This window comes from Haliaeetus albicilla, chromosome 15, assembly GCF_947461875.1.
Source record: "Haliaeetus albicilla chromosome 15, bHalAlb1.1, whole genome shotgun sequence".
NCBI lineage: Eukaryota > Metazoa > Chordata > Aves > Accipitriformes > Accipitridae > Haliaeetus > Haliaeetus albicilla.
This window is the reverse complement of record NC_091497.1, coordinates 32,092,381-32,113,216: the sequence shown is the minus strand read 5'-3', so window position 1 is coordinate 32,113,216 and position 20,836 is coordinate 32,092,381. Positions and strand designations below refer to the sequence as shown.

Below are 20,836 nucleotides of genomic sequence, written 5' to 3'. Positions count from 1 at the left end.
TGACTACCACTTAGGACAGGATACCAGCTAGATGATCTTTGGTCTGACTCAGTATCACGTTGTCTTTCTCCAAACAGTATCAAGTAGAGCAGCAACGCTGGTACTAGCTCGCCTTTTGGTAAGTAGTTTACAACCATCCCAACAATAAATGTGATTAAAAATGTCATACATAATACTAATGATTTATGACATAAGAAATTCTGGATTGACAGTACCCTCCCAATGTAAAAACACGGGGGAACTTTTTAAGGATGTAAATCAAAGGATTTTTGAATGTTATTTATCTCATTTACCTCCTTTATTTACTTTCTAACTACAAATAAACCTTACGTATTTTTATTACAGTAATACCCAAAAGCAGTCATTAGGGTCTTGTTATGCTAACATGCGACATAAATACATAATAGACATCATCTTTCGCTCAAAAGTACTTATTGTAGGCCAAGATAAAGTAGATTAACGGCAAAATGGAGCACTCGATAACCTGAATTACTTGAGAGGTAGTTTGGAAAAGGTCATCTGAGTTCCACAATGATTTCGAGAAAAAAAGTGAATAAGCAAATAAGTGCAACTGATGGCTGAGAGTCCTCCTTTAAGGACCCCAGTGTAAGCAACTACCATCGCTCAGAAACTGAATCCACAACCAGCTTGATTCCATCGAATGGGTTTAGCACTCATCTTGTCAGCATATTTGAACAGCCCACAGCATACAGTAGTTCATTCTTCTGACCAAAGCAAAATACAAACAACTAAACACGTGGCCATCTTACACAATATTTTCAGAACAAGGAGGAGACACCAAGAATGAAAAGCAGACAATCCAATCATTCAAACACAAACTGAAACAGAATAAAAAACCCAAAAGCCAAGGAAAATAAGGGTACACCCCTACAACTAAAGAACATCAGAGAAATGCAATGTATCAAAATTCTGATTCATTTTAGCAGTTAAACTCCCAAGATCTGCTTTACATGCGACATCCCACAGCAGTGAGTCTCAGTTTTCAAGTGGTATAAAATACTAATCTCAAAAACCACACCACAATAAACATATCATCAGTGAGCAGGTTTTAACAAATAACAGAGAAAAACTGCAAGCTATAAAACACACCTTGGATTCAGTACAAGTCTACAGTGTATAACATTTCTAACACTAGTCTTTTGACATGCTTAAGCCAGTGTAATAAAAAGCATCTTAATATTACAAAGAATTCCCTCCTACAAAAAAAAACCCCAAACCCTACTCCTAGCCAGACACAAAGTATACACTGTTGACAACATTTGATGCTGAAATGCAATTCAAACAAAAGTCCAATATTAGAAAAAACAAGACATCTTCATGTTAAAGTGTCCAAAAAATTACTTTCAAGAAGACATTTTGAAAACCCACTAGCATTAGTCTTAGGAATTACTTTTTAAGAAAGGCAGGGGCGTGAGGCTCTTTCCAGTCCATCTGCTATCTCTGCCATTACCACTTACCAGTGCCAGCCCAGTCCTAGTACTATTTAATCTGTGTGCATCAGAGGTAATCCTTCTACTAACAAAACCGAGATTTGTCTATATATTTTGTATTAGCTGTGTCTAGTTTCCCAGGTTCACAGGTTCTTGCTAACATTGGCACTTATTTGCGCTAGTATGTTAATGATATTTTTGAAACACTTCTTTAATAAAAGCAGAAAAGGGGAATTTTATTAAACACTACTTGACACTTTAACTTCTCATGCTGTTGTGTACCTATCTCGGAATTTCAGTAATGTAAGCCCAAAGGATTTAGTAGAAGAAAAGGGAGCAGGCTGGGAACACACCGCCTCAAGAGAGCTCTGCTCGAGCTGCTGGGAAATATCCTGCCCGATATAAGCATGTTGCCCATTTCACAAAAAAATACTAATCGAAGGGCAATACTTTTATTTACTACTCTGAACTGTGTAAAAAACCCACTTTTAGTATAGCCATTGCAGTTTGAGAAGCACCCTTAGAATTTTTAACTGTACTTAAGATGTCGTTGGACTGACTAATATGTAACTGGCAGGTAATATCAGCGAACTAACCATTTTTGACTCTTTCCAAAGAATTTATAAATATTTCATAAGAAATTTGCTTTCATTAGAAAACTGAATAAAGTACAATACTACAACACTATTTTTCTGACTGCTTAGTCTATGCAATTAAAATCAAGTAACAAAAGATTTGGAAATTTGCTACAAACTTTCCAATCAAAAGAGGAAAGAATTCTAATTAAAAAATACAGACAATGAACCTAAAAAACCCCCCAAAAAACCCCTGAGAAATAAAAAAGAATTTCTAAAATAACATCACAATTCTAAAGCTCTCCCTCATCATTTTATTCCCCTTCATTTTAATAAAAAATGATAATAATTTAAGCTTTTGGTCGCAGCAGATAATCAGTTTATGAAGTAATTTTTAAACTTTATTATATTCTACCCTAGAAATACAACAAAAAAAGACTTTTTTTTTTAATCTACAATTTTTGAAAAGAAAACTGAAAAGCTGCAGTCATAAGTAATTTCTTAAGTGTTCCAAAGAAAGTGTCCATACTCACCAGCACTGCTGCTTTCAGATTTTTCTTCTGGTTGGCTTTCTGGAAAAAAAAACAAACGAACAAAAAAGGAAACGTAATGTTTCTGTGTTGATTATTTGAAATTACATCTAAAGAGTGGGTTGTAAAGCACAGAATGATAAAAATCATAATCACTGGGTTTGATTAATGTCTATAAATTTACTTTCTGAAGAATAATTTGCCACTGGGAGCAACAACAACAACAAATTCTCCTTTAGTGCCCAAACTCACAACTTAAATGAGAGAACTCCATTACACCTCTGATACAGCTCTGCAAGAATGAAGTTACACATTTATACAAAATCAGTAGTAGGATTATGCTTAAGCAATGAATAGTATCCATCTACCTCACTGGTCACTCTAGACAAATAAATGTTATCTTTGTATATTAAAAAAAAATACAATCAAGGTTCTGCAAAAGAATGCTCTTAACTAGCATTAGGTAAATTTTTTAACTTGATCAACCTCTTCTCTACCATTTCTACAGATCACGCAAGAATTTATTTCTTCAACTTTTCCCCGTCTGAGCATTGGCCCTCAAATGGTACTATAGTCCAACTTGTTAGGTACAAAAAATACACATAATCATAAACGACTCCTGGTCCACAGAGCAGAGAATCGATGTACGAAGGAAAAACCTAGACACAAGTGTTGCAAAGTGACTTGCCAAAAAATTATCACTCGGGTGAATGTTAGAGTCAGATTCAGAAACAGCTTTCTGCATGAAATTCCAATCCCACGTTTCAAGAAATGGCAGCCGGCGGATGTATTTTGGTAAACTGAGTTCTAACACTTACCAAGTCCCATGAAATTAAACCCCTACACACATTTGTCAACCTGAAATTTGACCGCTCCTCCTATATTTCTCCTTTTTACACTTCTTCTAAGGTAGAGAATAAAAAGAACATTTTCACTTATCTGAAATACAGTTTAAAATGGTAAAATACACTTGTCCTTAGCTTTCAACTCAGACATGTCACAGCTATCATTACAGACCATTTACTTACAGGCAAGAGTAAATTACTGCTCTAACTCGGAGAATAATTTTTGAGTCCAGTTAGTTTGATCATTTCTGCCACTTACAGGCTGGGTATTAACAGAAATGAAAACATGAAATATCTTACAAAACCTTTTTTTGCCACTGATTCTTGCTGGCTTTCATGGCTGATGGCCCTGTTTTCTCATTGAGATGGCTGACAGCTGGAGGACTAATGCAAATGGGAAAAACACTATCTCACAGACCCTTCTTTCTTCACCGGTGGCTGTTGTTAGTCTTTGAAGCTGAAGGCACATGCTTTCTCTAATGAGAAAACATCGTTACATGGCCTCTTCCCACCCATGAGTATTCACAAAGCAAGTTAAGACCCCTGCCAACTTTCAGATATACATGCAGGACAGCGTGTTTGCAGAAAAACATGTATCTTCTCATCGACATTATTCTTTGTCTGTATTTAGCATATTTACAGCATAATGTTATCACCCAACCAATACCCTAATTCAGTTGTAACTTAATTATGGAAACATTCAGTGCACACACAAGAAGCAAAGAGGACGTAATGAAGAATGTGCAAACATAGCAAGATATCAATGCCTGCCTGGACTGAGATGTAAGAAGCAGCTGGATTTAAAGCTGTTTCTTTTTAACTCCGTTTCAGCGAAAGACTAGCTACCTAGCCCAAACTACCGCATAAGACATCACACTTCAAAATTGTTAATAGCATCTCTGATTCAAATAACGATAAATATGTATCATGTCTACAGGGGGAGTGTGTGTGTATTTGCTTGTATGTATCAACAACAAAGACAGAAAAAGAGACAAAATTCAAGCCCTGCAAAAAGTAGTGGTCTTTTTTCTCATCATTAGAAAATTTGCATTTGTCATGATTAGGTCACAAGTCTCTGCTTTGAAATTCTTCTCAGTACTAATATCAAGAAGGAAAAAGAAGTTGTACTATGTCTACTCAAAATATTTTACCAATGCAGACTACAGCTGCTCAGCCTCCTCCACAACATGTGAGATTCACAGATAAATGTCAACAGGTTGGGGTTGGTTGGTTGGGTTTTTGTTGTTGTTTTTTTGTTGGGGTTTTTTTTGGCAGGGAGGTTGGGTGGGGTTGGTTTTTTACACATACATCAGTGAGACTGAAAAAAACAAAGAAAATTTAAGTCAATGAAGTAGGCAGAGAGCCAGTTCTATTCCCATCACACTGAGCCCATTCTAATATACTATATATTTTGTGCATTATATCCTTGATTGTTTAAAATGGTATGGGAATTAACAGTCTATAGTATCAATAACAAAAATGAAAAGAAAATTAGGAGCTTACCCCTGCCAGCCAGCTGAACCCACTTTACAGTAATTTGTTAATCCTCACAACGTTCATATCAACTAAGTAAATAAATATAATTCCCATTTTTTAGAGATGGAGAAGAGAGATGATGTAAGCAGTCGCAGTTGTTTTCTAAATGGACTGTGTGTCACCATAATATATACAAAATCTTGACCCATCAAAATGCTGTCTGTAATTAGAGTAGCTTGAGTCACATATTCTGCTTTTCTGATGATGGGTTGCATCTTCTTTATGATCCTCACAAATATTTGGAAATTTGCATAAATGCCAGAGATCTGAAAGGCTGCTATTGCTTCTATTTCTTTTGATCGTGAGGCTGCTGATAGGTTTTCCTCTTCTGCTAACAGTCCATAAAAGACTGAAGTACATAAAGGAACAAAGAGGCATTAAGTAAGACCCCAAAGCGTTTTGGAGACTGGAATGTGTGGTTGAATGACAGCCTGAACAATTGGAAAGTACTGTTAAAGTAGTCAGGTATATGTCAAAACTCCTCAGCAGGCAGAGCTAAGACGGCAGAATGATGAGGGAGGGAGTTTATTTCCTAAATAAGAGTTTGATGAAAAATTGGAAAAGTCAAACATTCATCTAATATGATTAGAAGTAGTGTCACAAGGCATCAAGATTCTGAGCACTACATATTTTACTGGAAATAATTAAATGTAATTATAGGAGTAACTGCTTTAATGAAAGAAAGAAACATCTTTCCAGGATTTTTGTTAGTGTTTCTTCCCTTCACATTTCTTTAAATGGCTGGATATATCTGATATTTCAAAATACAAATATACAAAATACAGAATACAAACCTCTGAATATTCATTTTCACTGGAATACAATCACACATTGTAAGTTATATAGGCGTGATTCATGTACAAACTCAGAAAAGGTCCTTTCATATATGAGAAGCTGTATAAAGGAAAAAAAAAAACCAACCCAAAACAAGGGGAGAATATTCAAGGGGTGTGTGAATAAAGGAGCTCTTCTAAAGTATGTAGGCAGAGTTATGTGTATTATTGAACAGGAATACAAAAAAAAAATTAATTTCATTAATTGAGATTCTGAAAGAAGAGAAGACTCAGAAAACTGAAGAAGAACGCAATGTTAAGAGCCAGCAACCTTCTGTGAAGCATGAAGCAGTAAAACAATCCATGCATGAATGCTGCTCAGAAACAAAGGTCTGGTAGTCATTCTGTCAATGGAATTCTCTAAACACTTTTTACTTTCAGTAAGATGGAACAAGCATGAAGGAATTTAAAGTCACTAAAATAGGCATTAAGGCAATCCCACTTATGAAGGGGGAGTTGTGAAGATATATTCAAAATTTCAATAAAATGAGTCATCTCACCCAACTTTACAGAAATATCTTATACTTTATTTGTGCCTACAGTGTAAAACCTTCCTCTCCACCCATCAGTCCTTTACAGTTAGGGATGCAATTGCCTGCCAAGGTCTGTGTTTTCCCAAGTCACATTAGTAGCACATTTTTCCAAGAACTAGCTGAGTAAGAAACTTTTACCATTATCTATAACATAGCTGCATTTTTTATTTAGAGCCAGCAATCCTAAACTACCTGCTGGCAGAAGAATGAAGCAACAGGCAATTAAAGCAGTAAGGAAATTAATTTATAATCACAATCAGAAGAGTTTGCTGTTAAATGTTTAACAAAAGCATGTTCCCATTCCTTCAACCAAGAAAGAAACCGTCAAATTATATCATTTCCTTATGCCAGGGTGTCTGCCAGTAGGAAGCTCAGAAAAAAACAATTTTAACCAAACACACCCTATATCAAACCCATGACTTGCCCCTAGATAGTTCTCAGCTATACACGGATAAGAAAAATTCATTTTGTTCAATACAACACATTGAAATATATGCAAAATGCTCTCCTTTCCTCCCGCCCAAAAAATTACAGCTATGATAGCTGATGACAAAGACAAGATAAAATGACTGGAAGCACAAATAGCATTGTTGCATAGCAACTGTTGATGTACATATGGTGATCTTTATGGAACAGAATGTAGTTCATATTTAATGCAGAAATAATACTGAAACCAGCCTAGACAGCAAGACCTAGACAGCAAGAGACAACTGTGCTTTGGATGCCTCTGCAGTCATCACAGAAGCCACACTTCCCGCCAGCTTTGCTAAACTGATGTTCAGGAACACCACCGCAGGTCTTAGTGATTTGCCCAGCAATGAAGACAACACCACGTCTCACATGTGCAAACAGCCTTGCAAAGGAAGCAGGGAGATATTTTGCAGCTACTACTTTCGGAGTGCATTGCACTACTCTCTATTATTCATTGCAGCTATTTCAAAATACAGAAATCGGAAAAGAAAAGGAACAGGAGAAACCCCAGAGTTAGTCTTAACAGAAAGTGCACCCTGTGTGAAAACCAGCATAGAACAGATTTTTTAACAGTATCTGGGATGGGAGCCACTTTATCCAGCTTTATATTAGCTCAGATCTAGTGCACACACTGCAGAAGACCAAGAAACTGCAATTCGTTAGACTTTGGCCATAACAAATGGCACCTCAGAAAAGCCTACTGCTGTCCATTAAACTAATACAGGACCACCAGAGATGCGGAGGTTTACAATGCAAGAACTAAAGGATTTCTTCCAACTACAACAGGTATTAGAAGCAAGTTGAGTTAAGACAAAACAAAACAAAACCCACAGAAAAAACATCCAGAAATCTAGAAATTACATCACCCACAAAATATTAAATTACTTGTCAAATTTGATCTCTTGCTTGCTCTAAGTGACCTGACAAGTCAATGTGAAGTGCTGAATTATCCAGAATATGTAAACTCCCTGCAGCATCTTCCAAGATTACAAAATATTTCAGAGGCAGCTTTGTCATCCCTCATTCATCTTCTGAAAGACCATCAAAAAGATGGTCACTACAACATAAGGATCCCAGTATTAGAAGGCAGCACACAAAATAGATCTTGGGGCTTTTAATGGAAAATAAGGGGGGAAAAAAAAAAACCCAACCCAGAACCAAAAAAACCCCACCCTTTACAAAAAATATCCAACTGGTTTATGCCATTTGATCCAATTTAGTTAAGTTCAGTCCTCAAGAAGGGTATTGACTGAGAGCAATAGTGCATGAAGCACGTTTTTTATCCATATTTCATTTGCATAATTCCTCAAACGCATCCTTCCAGATGCAACACTAGCAATGCCATCTGCAGTTCCATACCAGTGGCCTACGGTTCCAATTGGCATACTGCTTCTGTTACATGGTGCACTTCGCAAAAGAGAAAGGAACATCACCAATGCTTTTCACAAAAATATTCTAATTATAATTTGAAGACAAATACTGGTCTGTGAACATATGAATGAATGAATTTCGATTTCCTATGACTGTCTCTTACTGCGGATTGACTGATCTGCAAAGATGTGTAAGTTTTTATTGAGTCTTTTTCCATGGATGATATAATTACAGTGGTTTTTTCCATGTGGACTTTCTGGCATCAAATAGAGTAGCAGCCTTTCTTTCAGTTGGGATATCCATAGTTTCATTCCACTCTTCAGACACCTGTTTTTACACTAGCCATAATTCACTAGGAAATTTGTTGAAATTGGCCATGGAGCTCAAAACATATTGGCAATACACATTTAAACACAAGAGTGTGGCTGCAGGAACATGGTGTCTGTAAGAAATGTTGACTGGAATTTGGAATATTTGTGTCACATTCGTCTTTACAACTGAAAAAAGTCATGCAAGAAAAGCACATGAAAGTTTATTTTTGATTGTACTGCCAACGCCAGCTTTAACACAACAGCAACACATTTTAGCCATTTTGCATTTAAGCGAGTTTCATGAAAACTCACCGACTGCATGTTATGCTTGCTAATCTCAAGCAAAAACAATTTTGACAGGGTCTATGCTTATTCAGTGCTTCAGTCCAAACATTTCTCATTTCACTAACTACCCTTTACTCCTAATTAGTATAATAATTTCTACTCAATAGATCCATGGTCTTTGAATAACATTTTCTAGTTGCTGAGAAATGCAAAATTTTTAATCTATTCAATAAAAATTGGACAGGTTCTAAGTACCTAAAGGTTTCAAGACACTGGTATTACAGATGGTAAAACAGAAATAAATGGGCATCTTCTAGCTACCACATTCTAATGACTTTCATTCTAACTGATGACAAATACTCCACATTCAAGTTAAGCATCTGCACTCACTGCAGCTTAAGTTACTGTTAGAGATTTCTGAAGCAATATTTCGTATCAAATTTTGTCTTGGGAAGCAAAATCCCATGGAATTTGCAGCAAACATGCAAAAGTCACTGAACGTGTACTCTAAACACATCTTCACACCCGAAATGTCTCTCTTTTATCAAGCATTCTGAGGTTGGGGCACAGAGATACAAAAAAGGATGAGGTACTACTACAATGCTTGCAATGCTCTTGAAAACTTGCTCCCTATCTCTTTCCACATTTGTAATCTATGAATTATAAACCCCAGTATTTTTAAAGTGTTGCAAGTCACACACATGAAAATACAGATTTATTTTTTTTAAGTGAAAAACCAATAACACAATTACATTAGTCTCAGGGAACGGGATAACAAATGAAAAGTGCCTGAGTTGTAGCATAAGAGCTTGTATTTCTAAACATAACTGAGACAGCCAAGCTACTTGTACCTTAGTATCTCAATGCTCAGCCATTAAATCTTTGAAATAGATTTTAAAAAGGAGGTGCTCAAACTTACTAAGTATTCTAACTCTGTCCCGTGAGTTACGATTCTCCCTCCCTCATTTATTTGATAAAGCATCACACTGCCATCACAGCAATTACTCGCCAACGAGCATCAAAAAATCAGAAGCTGGTGTGACCACTGTAGTTTTCTGCCCCAAAGGCGGCAGAGGTATCAAAAAATATTACTATTATTTGTCTTCTGGGGACACCAAAACCTAAGTGCCTGAAACTAAGATACCTTCTGCAGACAATGAAGTATGCTCTGCAGACACCTTCCTTCTCTTTCTAATATCCAAAACATGACCATGTAATTTCAGTAGAAAACCTTACAGCACATGGGAGTTACATGCAAGGCAGTCTGCTGAATTTATTGTACAGTGTAACACTACCATGTCCCTTAAGTCTAACATGCAATTTAGGACATATGATCTTGAATATCCTAATCGCTTATACAGCTACTGAGCTGAACTTAAGGCAGGCCAAACAGCTGAAATGCAGTGAGAAAAATTATAACCTTACTACTGCACTGTTTGGTATTATGACCTTATTAAGCTTTAATGCACTATGAAACCATATATATACTTCAAGAAAATGTAGGGAACAGAAGTATTTATTGCTAAAATAGATCTGTTCAACTGGACAGAGGAACAATCAGCATTCTTATAAAACTATATTCACAGCAGAGACCTATTCAAGGAGAAAAAAATAATATTAGTCGATCCCAAAAGTACATGGGAACACAAAAAAACATTTTTTCCAGTGAAAACCCTAAAGGGGAATACACAATGTACTGCACTCCACGCTCTCTCTGTTCTCTTCAGCAGACCCACAGCTGGATTGTACATGATAACCCTATAAGGAGAACTTAAATTAGTTGCTCAATCGTATGAAGGAAAGAGACAGACACAGAAAAAGTACAACGGCGTTATGTATGCAGATAACAACAAAACAGCGCCAAAATCTGACTTCTGAGTCTTCTGGTCTTTACAGCATTCAGTTTATTGAAATCACGTATACTGGAATAGTAAGAGATAACTTTAATTCTAACTTACCTACTGAACTTTCTGTGAACACTGTTAAGGTCTGTCCTCCCACACTTTGCAAAAGAAATGGATGTTCCCTTGGTGCACTGACTGAAGCAGGTTTTCCTCCAATATCATTGATGCTTGCAAGCTCTTCATTCAAAGTAAATGACACCTAACAGTCACAATTACCACAGTGTTACTAAACAGACTCAATTACACAGCTTTATGAGTTATGGGGAAACAAAAAGAGAGAAAACACAAGTAGTATAGCACATTTCCATTTCAAAACATAAAGAGTGGGCTAAGAGTCTTACTATATTGATCTCTTGTTGAAATACAGCATTCAAAGCTTTCATGTACTTAATAAAATCTACTCATCTTTTAAAAAATTGTAAATTACTTCCCCCTAAGTCAGAGAACAATTTGATTTTACTTATTAAAACATAAGGCATAATAGGTTTTCAGACATTGTTCTGTATGAGTGCTTTAAAACGTTTCACACAGCCAGCTGAGTTCCGGAAAAAGTGCTAATGTACTACAACAAGTTTATTAGTCCGGAGACTCCTGAATTGCATGCAGCCCAGGAGAGGTTCAAATATGGCTCCTTTGCTATGTTTACATTGCATGCCCAATACAGGAGCTGAGGAGGTACTGGACGGACTGGGTAACCAAAATCCCTAGCCACAGGACACAGCAAGAAACCTGAAGAGGGATATTTAAGACTGGCACTGCATGCTTTTCCCGTAGGTCCTGCTTGGCCTCATTCTGCCATGCAGCAACAGGGGCCCCGGGAAGCCACCCGTTCTCATGGACTGCAAAATGAGCTTTGTGGCTCTCAACAATATCAAGATTTTGGTGTGGGGCTCACAAAATTAGGAATGTTGGCTCGTATTCCAGCCTAGAAGAGTCCAATCAAACATCCAAACCTCCAGTAGAACTCTCTTTACTTATTCTAAAAGGAGTTTGGCCAGGTGATCAAATGTCAAATGCAGCTTGCTTCCCTGCCATCTTTTTGTCCACAGTTTCTTCCAATTCAGTGACAGACCTACGTGGTAGTTGAAGTAATTCTAACTAACACAACTTCCCTTACCTCCTGTAAAAGATATAGGAAGTTACTATCATTCACTAAGGCTGCTAATAAAAGCAGTTACCTTTGCATGCAGAAAAACCTTCAAGTTGCTTTATATTTAGTAGGACCAAATTCCAAATATAAGACAGAATACATTCTGAAGTTGCAACCCTCCATCTCCACCTTCTTTTGCTTTATCATCACCTTCCTTAGTTCTCAGACAGCCTTTTGCGCTAACACATCTCAAAATGTTTGGAGAGAAGATCGCTACTACGATTGCTGCTTACAGATGGGTAAACAAACTCAGGGAACAAAGAGACCTGATGGAAGTCCCACAGTAAATCTATGGGCAGAGCTACGAACAGAATTCTCTCCTCCTGATTCTGTGGTACAATGCTTCATTACAAGTGTAACAAAAAATATGTGACATTAGAAACCAGCATGTTCTAAATAATTTTTAGAATTCAAAACATAACACATTCACAGCCTTTGTATTTAGTAATTACTTACTTCTGTTCTTCCTTGATTTCTGCAAAAGAAAATATTTATAATGTTTTAGTTTCCATAATCTAATTCCACAAGTTTAGTTTTCCTCATAAAAAAGCAAATTCAAATTCTAGTTTTGTTACTCATCTTCACTCCTGAGCTGCTCAAATTTTTTTGTTACGCTGATGCCCAAGAATAAATGGGAAAAGCCACCAGGTGAGAACAGAAGCAGCAAAATAGCACATATAGGTTAAAGAACATTCTCCAGTTAGATGTGCATATTTCTTGAGTTTAAGAAATCAAACATCATGTAAAGGGATACAGCCACTCCCCAGTATAATTCTGTATAATTTATATTCATATCACTATACAAGCAAGTACCATTCAGGTATTGGAGAAATATGCACAGTGTTTGCAAGAAACAGGATTATGTATTATAAGAGGTGCAACATAATCTATTTCACTACAGATAACTTCTAAGAACTGCAACCAATAAAGGTACAGTAAAGGCTTACTTGGCAATCCGTAGTTTTCCCACTTCACCTCTTCCTGAAGCTTTACTCCACTGTTGTGACAAGTATTTGGGGACCTAAGAAAAGAAGACAGATTTCAAGAAAAGCAGATTTTAAAATTCTATATAAATTGTGTATGTGTATATAATTTAAATGCTTTACCCTGACCAGTTCAGAATACAGTATGAGCTAAATATAGTAGACAATATAGAATCATAGAATGGGTTGGGTTGGAATGGACCTTTAAAGGTCATCTAGTGCAACCCCCCTGCAGTGAACAGGGATATCTTCAACTCGATCAGGTTGCTCAGAGCCCCGTCCAACCTTGAATGTTTCCAGGGATGGGGCATCTGCTTCTCTGGGCAACCTGTGCCAGTGACTCAGCAGCCTCATCGTACTACTAAAAAGCCTGTTCCCTTCTTTCCTATAAGCCTCCTTTAGGTACTGGGGGGCTGCTGTAAGGTCTCCCCGGAGCCTTCTCTTCTCCAGGCTGAACAACCCCGACTCTCTCAGCCTGTCTTCGTAGCTGACGTGTTCCATCCCTCTGATGGTTTTCGTGTCCCCCCTCCGGACCCGCTCCAACAGGTCCACGTCTGTCCCGTGCTGAGGACCCCAGAGCTGGACGCAGGACCATAGGTGGGCTCTCACCCGATGGGAGCAGAGGGGCAGAATCCCCTCCCTCGACCTGCTGCCCACGCTGCTTGGGATGCAGCCCAGGACACGGTCGGCTCATGCCCGGCTTTTCATCCCCCGGTACCCCCAAGTCCTTCTCAGCAGGGCTGCTCTCCATCCCTTCATCCCCCAGCCTGTGTTGATACTGGGGTTTGCCCTGACCCAGGGGCAGGACCCTGTACGTGGCCCTGTTGAACCTCATGAGGTTCACATGGGCCCACTTCTCAAGTTGTTATATATATATATTCTGTTAGGGGGAGCAAAGAGAATAATTTAGCAATAATACCTTGAATCTCAAATACTATTATGCAATCATGAAAAGCAAAAAAAGTATCAGCATCATATTCTTAAGCTAACGAGTCCCAGCAATTTTATCAGGTAAAACTATATTTTAAAATATTTATTTGAAATTATCAACTCTCTGGGAAAAAGAACCACAAAACAACCAAACGACCACAATGATGAGAAGTTAGGCAATTACAACTCAGAGACCAAACAAGTGCTGTGAAGGGAAGGCTTAGAGTTTGGGAACCTCAGACACATTAGGCAGCAAACCGCAGCCCTACTCCCACCAGATGTCCAACAGCAGAACTACCCTAGGCAGATCTGCCTCCCATCACTCATTCCCACCCCTCCACTGTATTGCAGAAAGTCTTTGTGCAGCTGGTCAGTATATAGAAAGAGCAGACTGATCTGGCTGGGAGGTGTGGGGGAATTCTACATTTTAGCTGTGCTGATTTTGTATTTAGCGGGTGGAAGAACCAAACCAGCTCCCCAACCCATTTCCCCAAACGGCTGCACAAAGCAGAGGTCAGTGCAGGGACAGGAGCAAGCAGCCCTGCTTAACCAGATACATCCAAGGAATAAAAGCTGCTCCAGTGATGCTCACCTACACAAAAATTCCTTCATTTTCAAAGGGTTTGGTATCTGCAGCATTGGGTGACCTGCGCTCATGATGGACAGTAAAGGCGCCTACGTAACCAACCAACAAGCTGGAAGCTGCCTTTCCAAGTGGACCTCTTTTTCCTCTTTTCCCATCAATGTAGTATAAGCTGAAATCACAGCCTGCCTCTCCACTCTCTGGCCAAAAAAAGTACCAGCTAACTACTGCCAGGTAAACGACCCCAATAGCTGGCACTTCCACAGCCAGCCTCAACACCTTGCTGCTGCCGCAGGGCCAGGCTCCTCAGAGTCCCAGATATGTCCCAGATGTGACGATGCACGCACGCCTGTACGCAGCAGCAACAGCACTTCCTTTTTCTGGAGATAGTAATGCCAGGAGAATGTGTTCAGCGCTCAGCAGAGTTACTCTGGTTCTCCTTAAAGGCCAGGCAAGCTTAAAGATGACAAACATCTATTCTGTGAAATCAAAAGGTTAAGTGTTTCTTTTGATATATGGTGCTATCGCTGATGAACACCTATAAATCTGAACAGTTGTCTGAGTGCACAGTTCCTCAGGACTTCAAAAGGTGGCCTGCGCTGGTGGCTGCCACTGCCGTGCCCCAGAGATGAGCTCCCAGCTCAGCCAGTATGTCCACGTACCCAGCCTTGGTGAGGCACTTCAAGCTGCTCAGTTTATCCCCAGGGCAACGAGGAACTTCTCTACCTTCCCTGCTCCACCGCATGGCATCAGTTCTAGTCAGGTCAACCTTTCCTTGCAAGAAGCCAACTCAATCAGTTACAAGCGCAGAGTGCAATGTTTTGCAGATCACATGGATTTGCAGCTTTTTTCCCCACCATTCAGGAATTACAACTGTCTTTTCTATGATGGCTTTTTATAAAGACTGAACATGACACATTAGTACAACAAACGTGAGATTGGAGCACTTGGCCCCCTACACACAAGCTATTAGATGTAGAAGTACTGTGGCACATCAAGAGGTGGAATACAGAGGTGAGGCAATAAGGACAATCTCACATTTGACTATTTAAAACTAACTGTAAGATGTTCAAGTAATATGGAAATTACAGATTTTTTTCAAAAGCAAAGAGCTGAAACCAGTCTAATAGAAGCTACTACTTTCTAGAAACCCCTTTCTTTCTAATAAGGATGTAGCAGTCACTGGGAGAACATAATCTTAAAGACCTACAGTAGTCTCAGTGTCTAGCAAAACAGTGACTTGTTAAAGGAAAAATCATTTACTTTTCCAACACCATGTACTAAAAAAGTATTCTGATATAGGAATTTTATATCTTTTTTCTTCATGTGCTCATGACATATCAGGACAATTCTACATTCTTTAATTTTGCAGCAATGTTCTTTACTGGTACAGCAAAGTTTATTCTGGCTCACACAGTCCACAGCTACTGAAAACATCTGTGCCCACATAGTAAAATGGTGTGAGACACAGCCAGTGAGAAAGAGAAACGTACTAAGTTATGCATGTGGCATTTTCTGTTTCAAGCAGCAAAGAGGCACTTTGTAGTCTGATTTTGTCTTGCATAGAATAAAACTAAGCCAAGTTTCACTGCACAGCTGAGGAGGTGAAGAGCCTGTTCCAGGAACTTGCTGACAAACAGCAACCTGTTAACTTCCTAAAGCTTAAATGAATTTAACACTAACCTTGCATTTACCTTTTCTTACAAAAAACCCGCAAACCTCTTGGTACTGGTGCTTAGCACTTTCCTTTAGTCTCACAGCACCCCATGAAGTACTGTGGAATAGCTAGAAAACCAGATGTCCTCCAACTGCTCAGCCAAACTAAACGTCAGTCCAGGTTTTCATGAAGTCCTAACATGGGGTCAAAAATGCCACAAATGCACAACAGAAAGCCATGAATTGGCACAATCTATTGATATATATTTTTTCCACAGTCTTCAAAGTGGTAATTTTCTACAGAGGATTTCATGCCAGATCAGATATCATTTTCTTTCTAAAGCCAAGATAAATGCTATCACATGCCCCAGCTGACTCAATAGAAGTATTATTATGTGCTCGCACCTAATCTGTATCTAATTTACATTGCCAGGTAATAAGGTAGACATACATTCAGTATGAGTGGACAAGGAGTGAAGGACTCTCATGCTGTTAAAATCACTGACTTGCTGTATAATATCATCAGACGGGGAATTTATTCAGATTAAGAGGTTGCAGATCAATCATACTTCTTTCAGCTGCATGGGAAACAGTCTCAGAGTGCAATTAATCATCTTTCTGTTGGCCTATCCACAGTCAAGGGCTATGCAGAGGAAAAAAAAAAAGGGTTATGAAGGACTGTGATCAAAGGATTACTTCTAGCTATACACAGATACTTCAGTTAAAACCAGATGGTACTCTCAAAACCACGTGCTAAACTCTGTAGCTCCATGCTAATGGCGTAAACAATCACAGGAAAGATTAAATAAAGTCTTACACACTGTAGACATCTTAATTTGCCACTTCCTTTAACTTGAGCATAATAAAAGTTTAACTTACGGAGAACAGTCAGTTTTCAAACTCTTATACTCCTTGAAAGAACATACAGAAAACGAAAGCAACCTACTTTTACAGAGCAGAAAGAATTTTCAAAGATCCCACAAGCAGGATTTTGAAAAATACATACCCACAGAAAGACTAACTTGTGGACAGAGTACCTGCCATACCGAAAGGTTACTGAACATTTTTAAGACAAGTGGCCTTTATTCTGGGATTTGTAGGTAAGAACACTCTTCACTCCAAAAACCCATACAATTTAATCATGAGAAGAAATCTGACACACTAAGTAGCATCACTTCAAGACCTCTTCACACTGCTGTTTTCTTCCTGCTACTCACATCACACAAACACCCGGGCTCCAGTACACGAGGAACCTGCAGGTAGCGTACGACACGAGGGCCCCTGCTCCACGCATCTTTCAGCTTATTCACAGCTTCCTATCTGCCTTTAGAACAAAACACACAAGCAGCCCCTATCTGCAATAAACTACTTCCAATTTTCTGTATGAAATTAAATTAGCTCTTTCTCTATATAGCAATCCATATGCAGTACATACATCAGAAACTGAATAAGGCTGATGTCAGGTTCTATGTTTTCGTTTTCCTTTGAACATACAAAAAAGACATTATATAAAGATATCCTCTTTCTAAATATAGATCAACGCAGCAGATTAAATAAAACCAAACAACCACCCAGGGAACAAGAAATTCACAAATATAACTGCTAACACTAAATGGGCTTCACTTTACCACAAGTACATAACAAATACTTCTTATAATATTTCCCTATCTTAGCTTTCACTGAAAACACAGGAAAAATTATTCCAGTTGCTTTCTGGGTTGGGTTTGTACTAAAGCGACTCACTCGATCTCTGGTACCTCCTCTTACTGCTCATGCTCCTAAAATACTCATCACTACCTTTTTTATTGCCTGTTAAGTAGTCTCTCTAGAATACTTCCTGTGCTAGCATAATACATGCTAAAGGGAAATTAAATAAGACAGGTTTTTTATTCCAGCAGAACTGATGGCTCTCTCCCTCAAAGGAAGGATAAATTCAGCCTCGTTATCCTAGCTAGTGAAGATAAAAAGTAAAGGTGCTACACACTGTCATGCCTCTGAGCGTGTTGAAGGTCTCAGTAACAAGGACAGTTGTTTCCAAGTTCAAGTCCAAAGGAATTCAAAGGATAAAATTCTGCACATCCCTCGCTATGGTCTATCAATGTTAGCAACTTTGTACTATTTATTTTAATTATCATTATACAAGAAGACAGACAAATTATAAGTTCAGACCACATGCATGAAGGATTACATTAACATTTAGTTGGAAGATTAATATTTAAGCATTCCTTTTAGTCCGATTTTCTCATTAAACCAGGCAGCACTCTGTGCTCACAGAGTGGCATCAACTGTAAGCATAGATGTGCCTGAAAATTCCTGACTTGCTTCAAGAAACATCAAATTGTATCAGAGCAAGTTCAGTGTCCTATCTCCAAATGCAGCCAACAGCGGATACTTCAGAAAGAACAGGAGAACATAAGAAGAAAAGGTATTTCCTCAGCATGCTCTTCTAATTTCTAGGATCTTTTGGTCAGCAGTCTTGGGGTATGGAAGCACGTTAATTTTTAATCTCTCAATCCAATTTTCTTGCTTGAATTTGTCTAATGGCTTTTTGAGCTTCTGCAAAGTTTTGACATTGACAAGTTCCAAAATTTAACTACGTACTGTGCAAAACAGTACCTGCTTTGTTTGCTCTGAGCCCCATCAGATGCATTAATATGACACACCCTTAATTCTTGTGTCAAACTGGCTCTTCCCTATTCACCTTTGCCTATTCACTTCTTCCTTATCCACCTGTGACATTACTCATTACTTCAGACCTCTAGATGATTTCCTAATCAAATATCTTGCCAGCCTGAAAGGTAACAACGTATTTAGGAGTTCCCTCCACAGCCACCATTCCTTGTTCCCCAGATCATCCCTGGTGCTCTCCTCTGTCCTGTTTCTGGGTCCACTGTACACCTGCCACAATGGGGAGGATGAGACCAGAACTACACACAGTATTCAGGATACAGGCAATATGATGGCACAACAATATTTTCTCTTTTGTTCTCTGTATCTTTCGTAATTATGCCCAATGTTGAATCTGCTCATTTGACATGACATTCTTATAGAGTTATCTACATCTACTGAAAACCTGAACCTCCTCCTGAATGACGACAACCAGCAAAGACCCAATCACTGTGTAATTAGGATAGTTTTTCTCTATGCATGTTAGATTAGATTTTTCAATGCTGAATTTCATCTGCCACTTTATCATCCTGTCACTCAGCATATCATGATATACTCCTGCAGCTTTCTGTTGTCAGCTTTCGCTTTTACTGTCCTGGATAAGCTATTACAATTAGAGCACTACGCAGCATTCGTTACGGTTTCATGAAACCAGACATTTGGGTGTCAGTACGAAAGAGGAAGCCAGATGCAGTGACCTACCCGCCACCAGAAATTCTGCACAGCAAAGCAAGTCTGAAATTCCCCACCATTTTCAAGGGCCACAGTAAGATCACAGGGGCCACAATAAGATCACAGGGGCCACAATAAGATGTTTTGCTAGTTGAAGTATGATGGTATCACATCCCCTTACCACCCAGAACCAGTATTTGGGTACTAGCCCATCCCCACAGGTTCCTTCAAGTTCATGTTCTGAGCCTGTTCCCTCTGTCCCCAAAGGAGGAAGAGGAGGAGGCTGCTGTTTCTCCCCAGACAGAACAAATACAGGTCTAGAAAAACAGGGACACATCCACAGGGGACTAGAAGGGGGGCAGGTCACATATTCCCCCACTGGCTGTGAGTCTCCTCTTTCCTGAGCCCATGCTTGCCATTGCCAGCAGAAGCGGCCAAGCTATCTTGATAAAAGACCCTCCACAGAACAGATTTGAGATGCAGGCAGCGGCAACTGAGTTCGCAGCAGCAGACGTGAGCGTGGCCCTGCACCAGGCAGGTGCCTGGGTTTGACTTGACGATCTTTACATCTTTTCATAGCACCTTCACCACAGCTGTACTTCTCTAGCACCAAGCTGAGCTGTTGTGACAAGAGATGGGCGTTTATTTTCCTTGGTTTTGTTTGGGGTTTTTTTTGGGGGGGGGTTGTTTGTTTGTTTGTTTGTTTTAACCAGGACGTGAATTTGGGAGCACTCAAACTTTCTCCGACTCTCAGAGTTTACGGAAAATAAAAGCCACGCTACCGCGCTCGTCACCCCTAACAGAGCACAAGCCGAGGGCAGCTCCCAGGTAGCCCAATTTTCCCTCCCGTGTATCATTTACCCCAGCAGCTAGCCGGGCAAACGCCACACGTCGTTGCTCGCCCACCCACCCCGCGCCCACGAGAAGGGAAACGGGGGCACCGGCTGCCCGGGGGCACCGGCCAAGCCCCGCCGCGGGCCTGCTCCCCTTCCCCAGCGCCCTCAGACACGGCCCCGCTCCGCCCGGCCTCTACCCCGGGACCCGCCACCGCCACCCCGGGCACGGCGGAGCGGGGACGGCAGGGAAGGCCCGGCCGCCACAGGCCGGTCCCGGGGACCAGCACCGGCGGCTTTCTCACCTTCACCAGCCACATGCCCGTGTTCTGTTTGGCCCCGGTGAGGTCCAGCTCGCCCTTCTCGCTCATGGCGGGGCCGAGGCGGAGGACGGGCCGAGCGGGTTGGGGCACACCGGGCCGCTCTTCCTGCTCCCCCGGCCGCTGTACCCGCCCGGACCCGTACGGCAGCGCACCGCGCCGCCGGGAGACGGTGGCCCGCGGTGGACAAACCTCCTCCGTTGCGGAGAGCGGCCGGATGGCGGGCCGGCGCTGCGGGGAGGACGCGGGTTCGAGTCCCCGCCCCGGCGCGGCAGCGGGCAGGGGAGGGCCTCGACATGGCGGACACAAAAAAGTTATTCTCTCCCTGTAGGGGAAGGGTTGGGCCGGCGTGCCGGAGGACGGCAGCAGCGGGCAAAATGATCTAGAGAACCTGGAG

General features: G+C 40.2%; 1 protein-coding gene across 2 annotated transcripts in view; it reads right to left on the bottom strand.

Annotated features, from left to right (window-relative positions):
* Positions 1-20,616, bottom strand: part of GTF2F2 (general transcription factor IIF subunit 2) — a 90,426-nt gene extending 69,810 nt beyond the window's left edge. Inside the window, exons 1-5 of one of the 2 annotated variants that reach the window (XM_069802675.1) lie at positions 20,425-20,505; positions 12,743-12,816; positions 12,252-12,270; positions 10,700-10,844; positions 2,560-2,598 (exon numbers count right to left, since the gene is read on the bottom strand). In XM_069802675.1, coding sequence (XP_069658776.1) covers positions 2,560-2,598; positions 10,700-10,844; positions 12,252-12,270; positions 12,743-12,816; positions 20,425-20,490 — 343 coding nt within the window. In that variant the 5' untranslated portion in view covers positions 20,491-20,505. Of the gene's footprint in view, positions 1-2,559; positions 2,599-10,699; positions 10,845-12,251; positions 12,271-12,742; positions 12,817-20,424 lie in introns of both variants that reach the window. The other variant, XM_069802674.1, reaches the window with a different exon arrangement.
* Between the last annotated feature and the right edge of the window lie 220 nt (positions 20,617-20,836).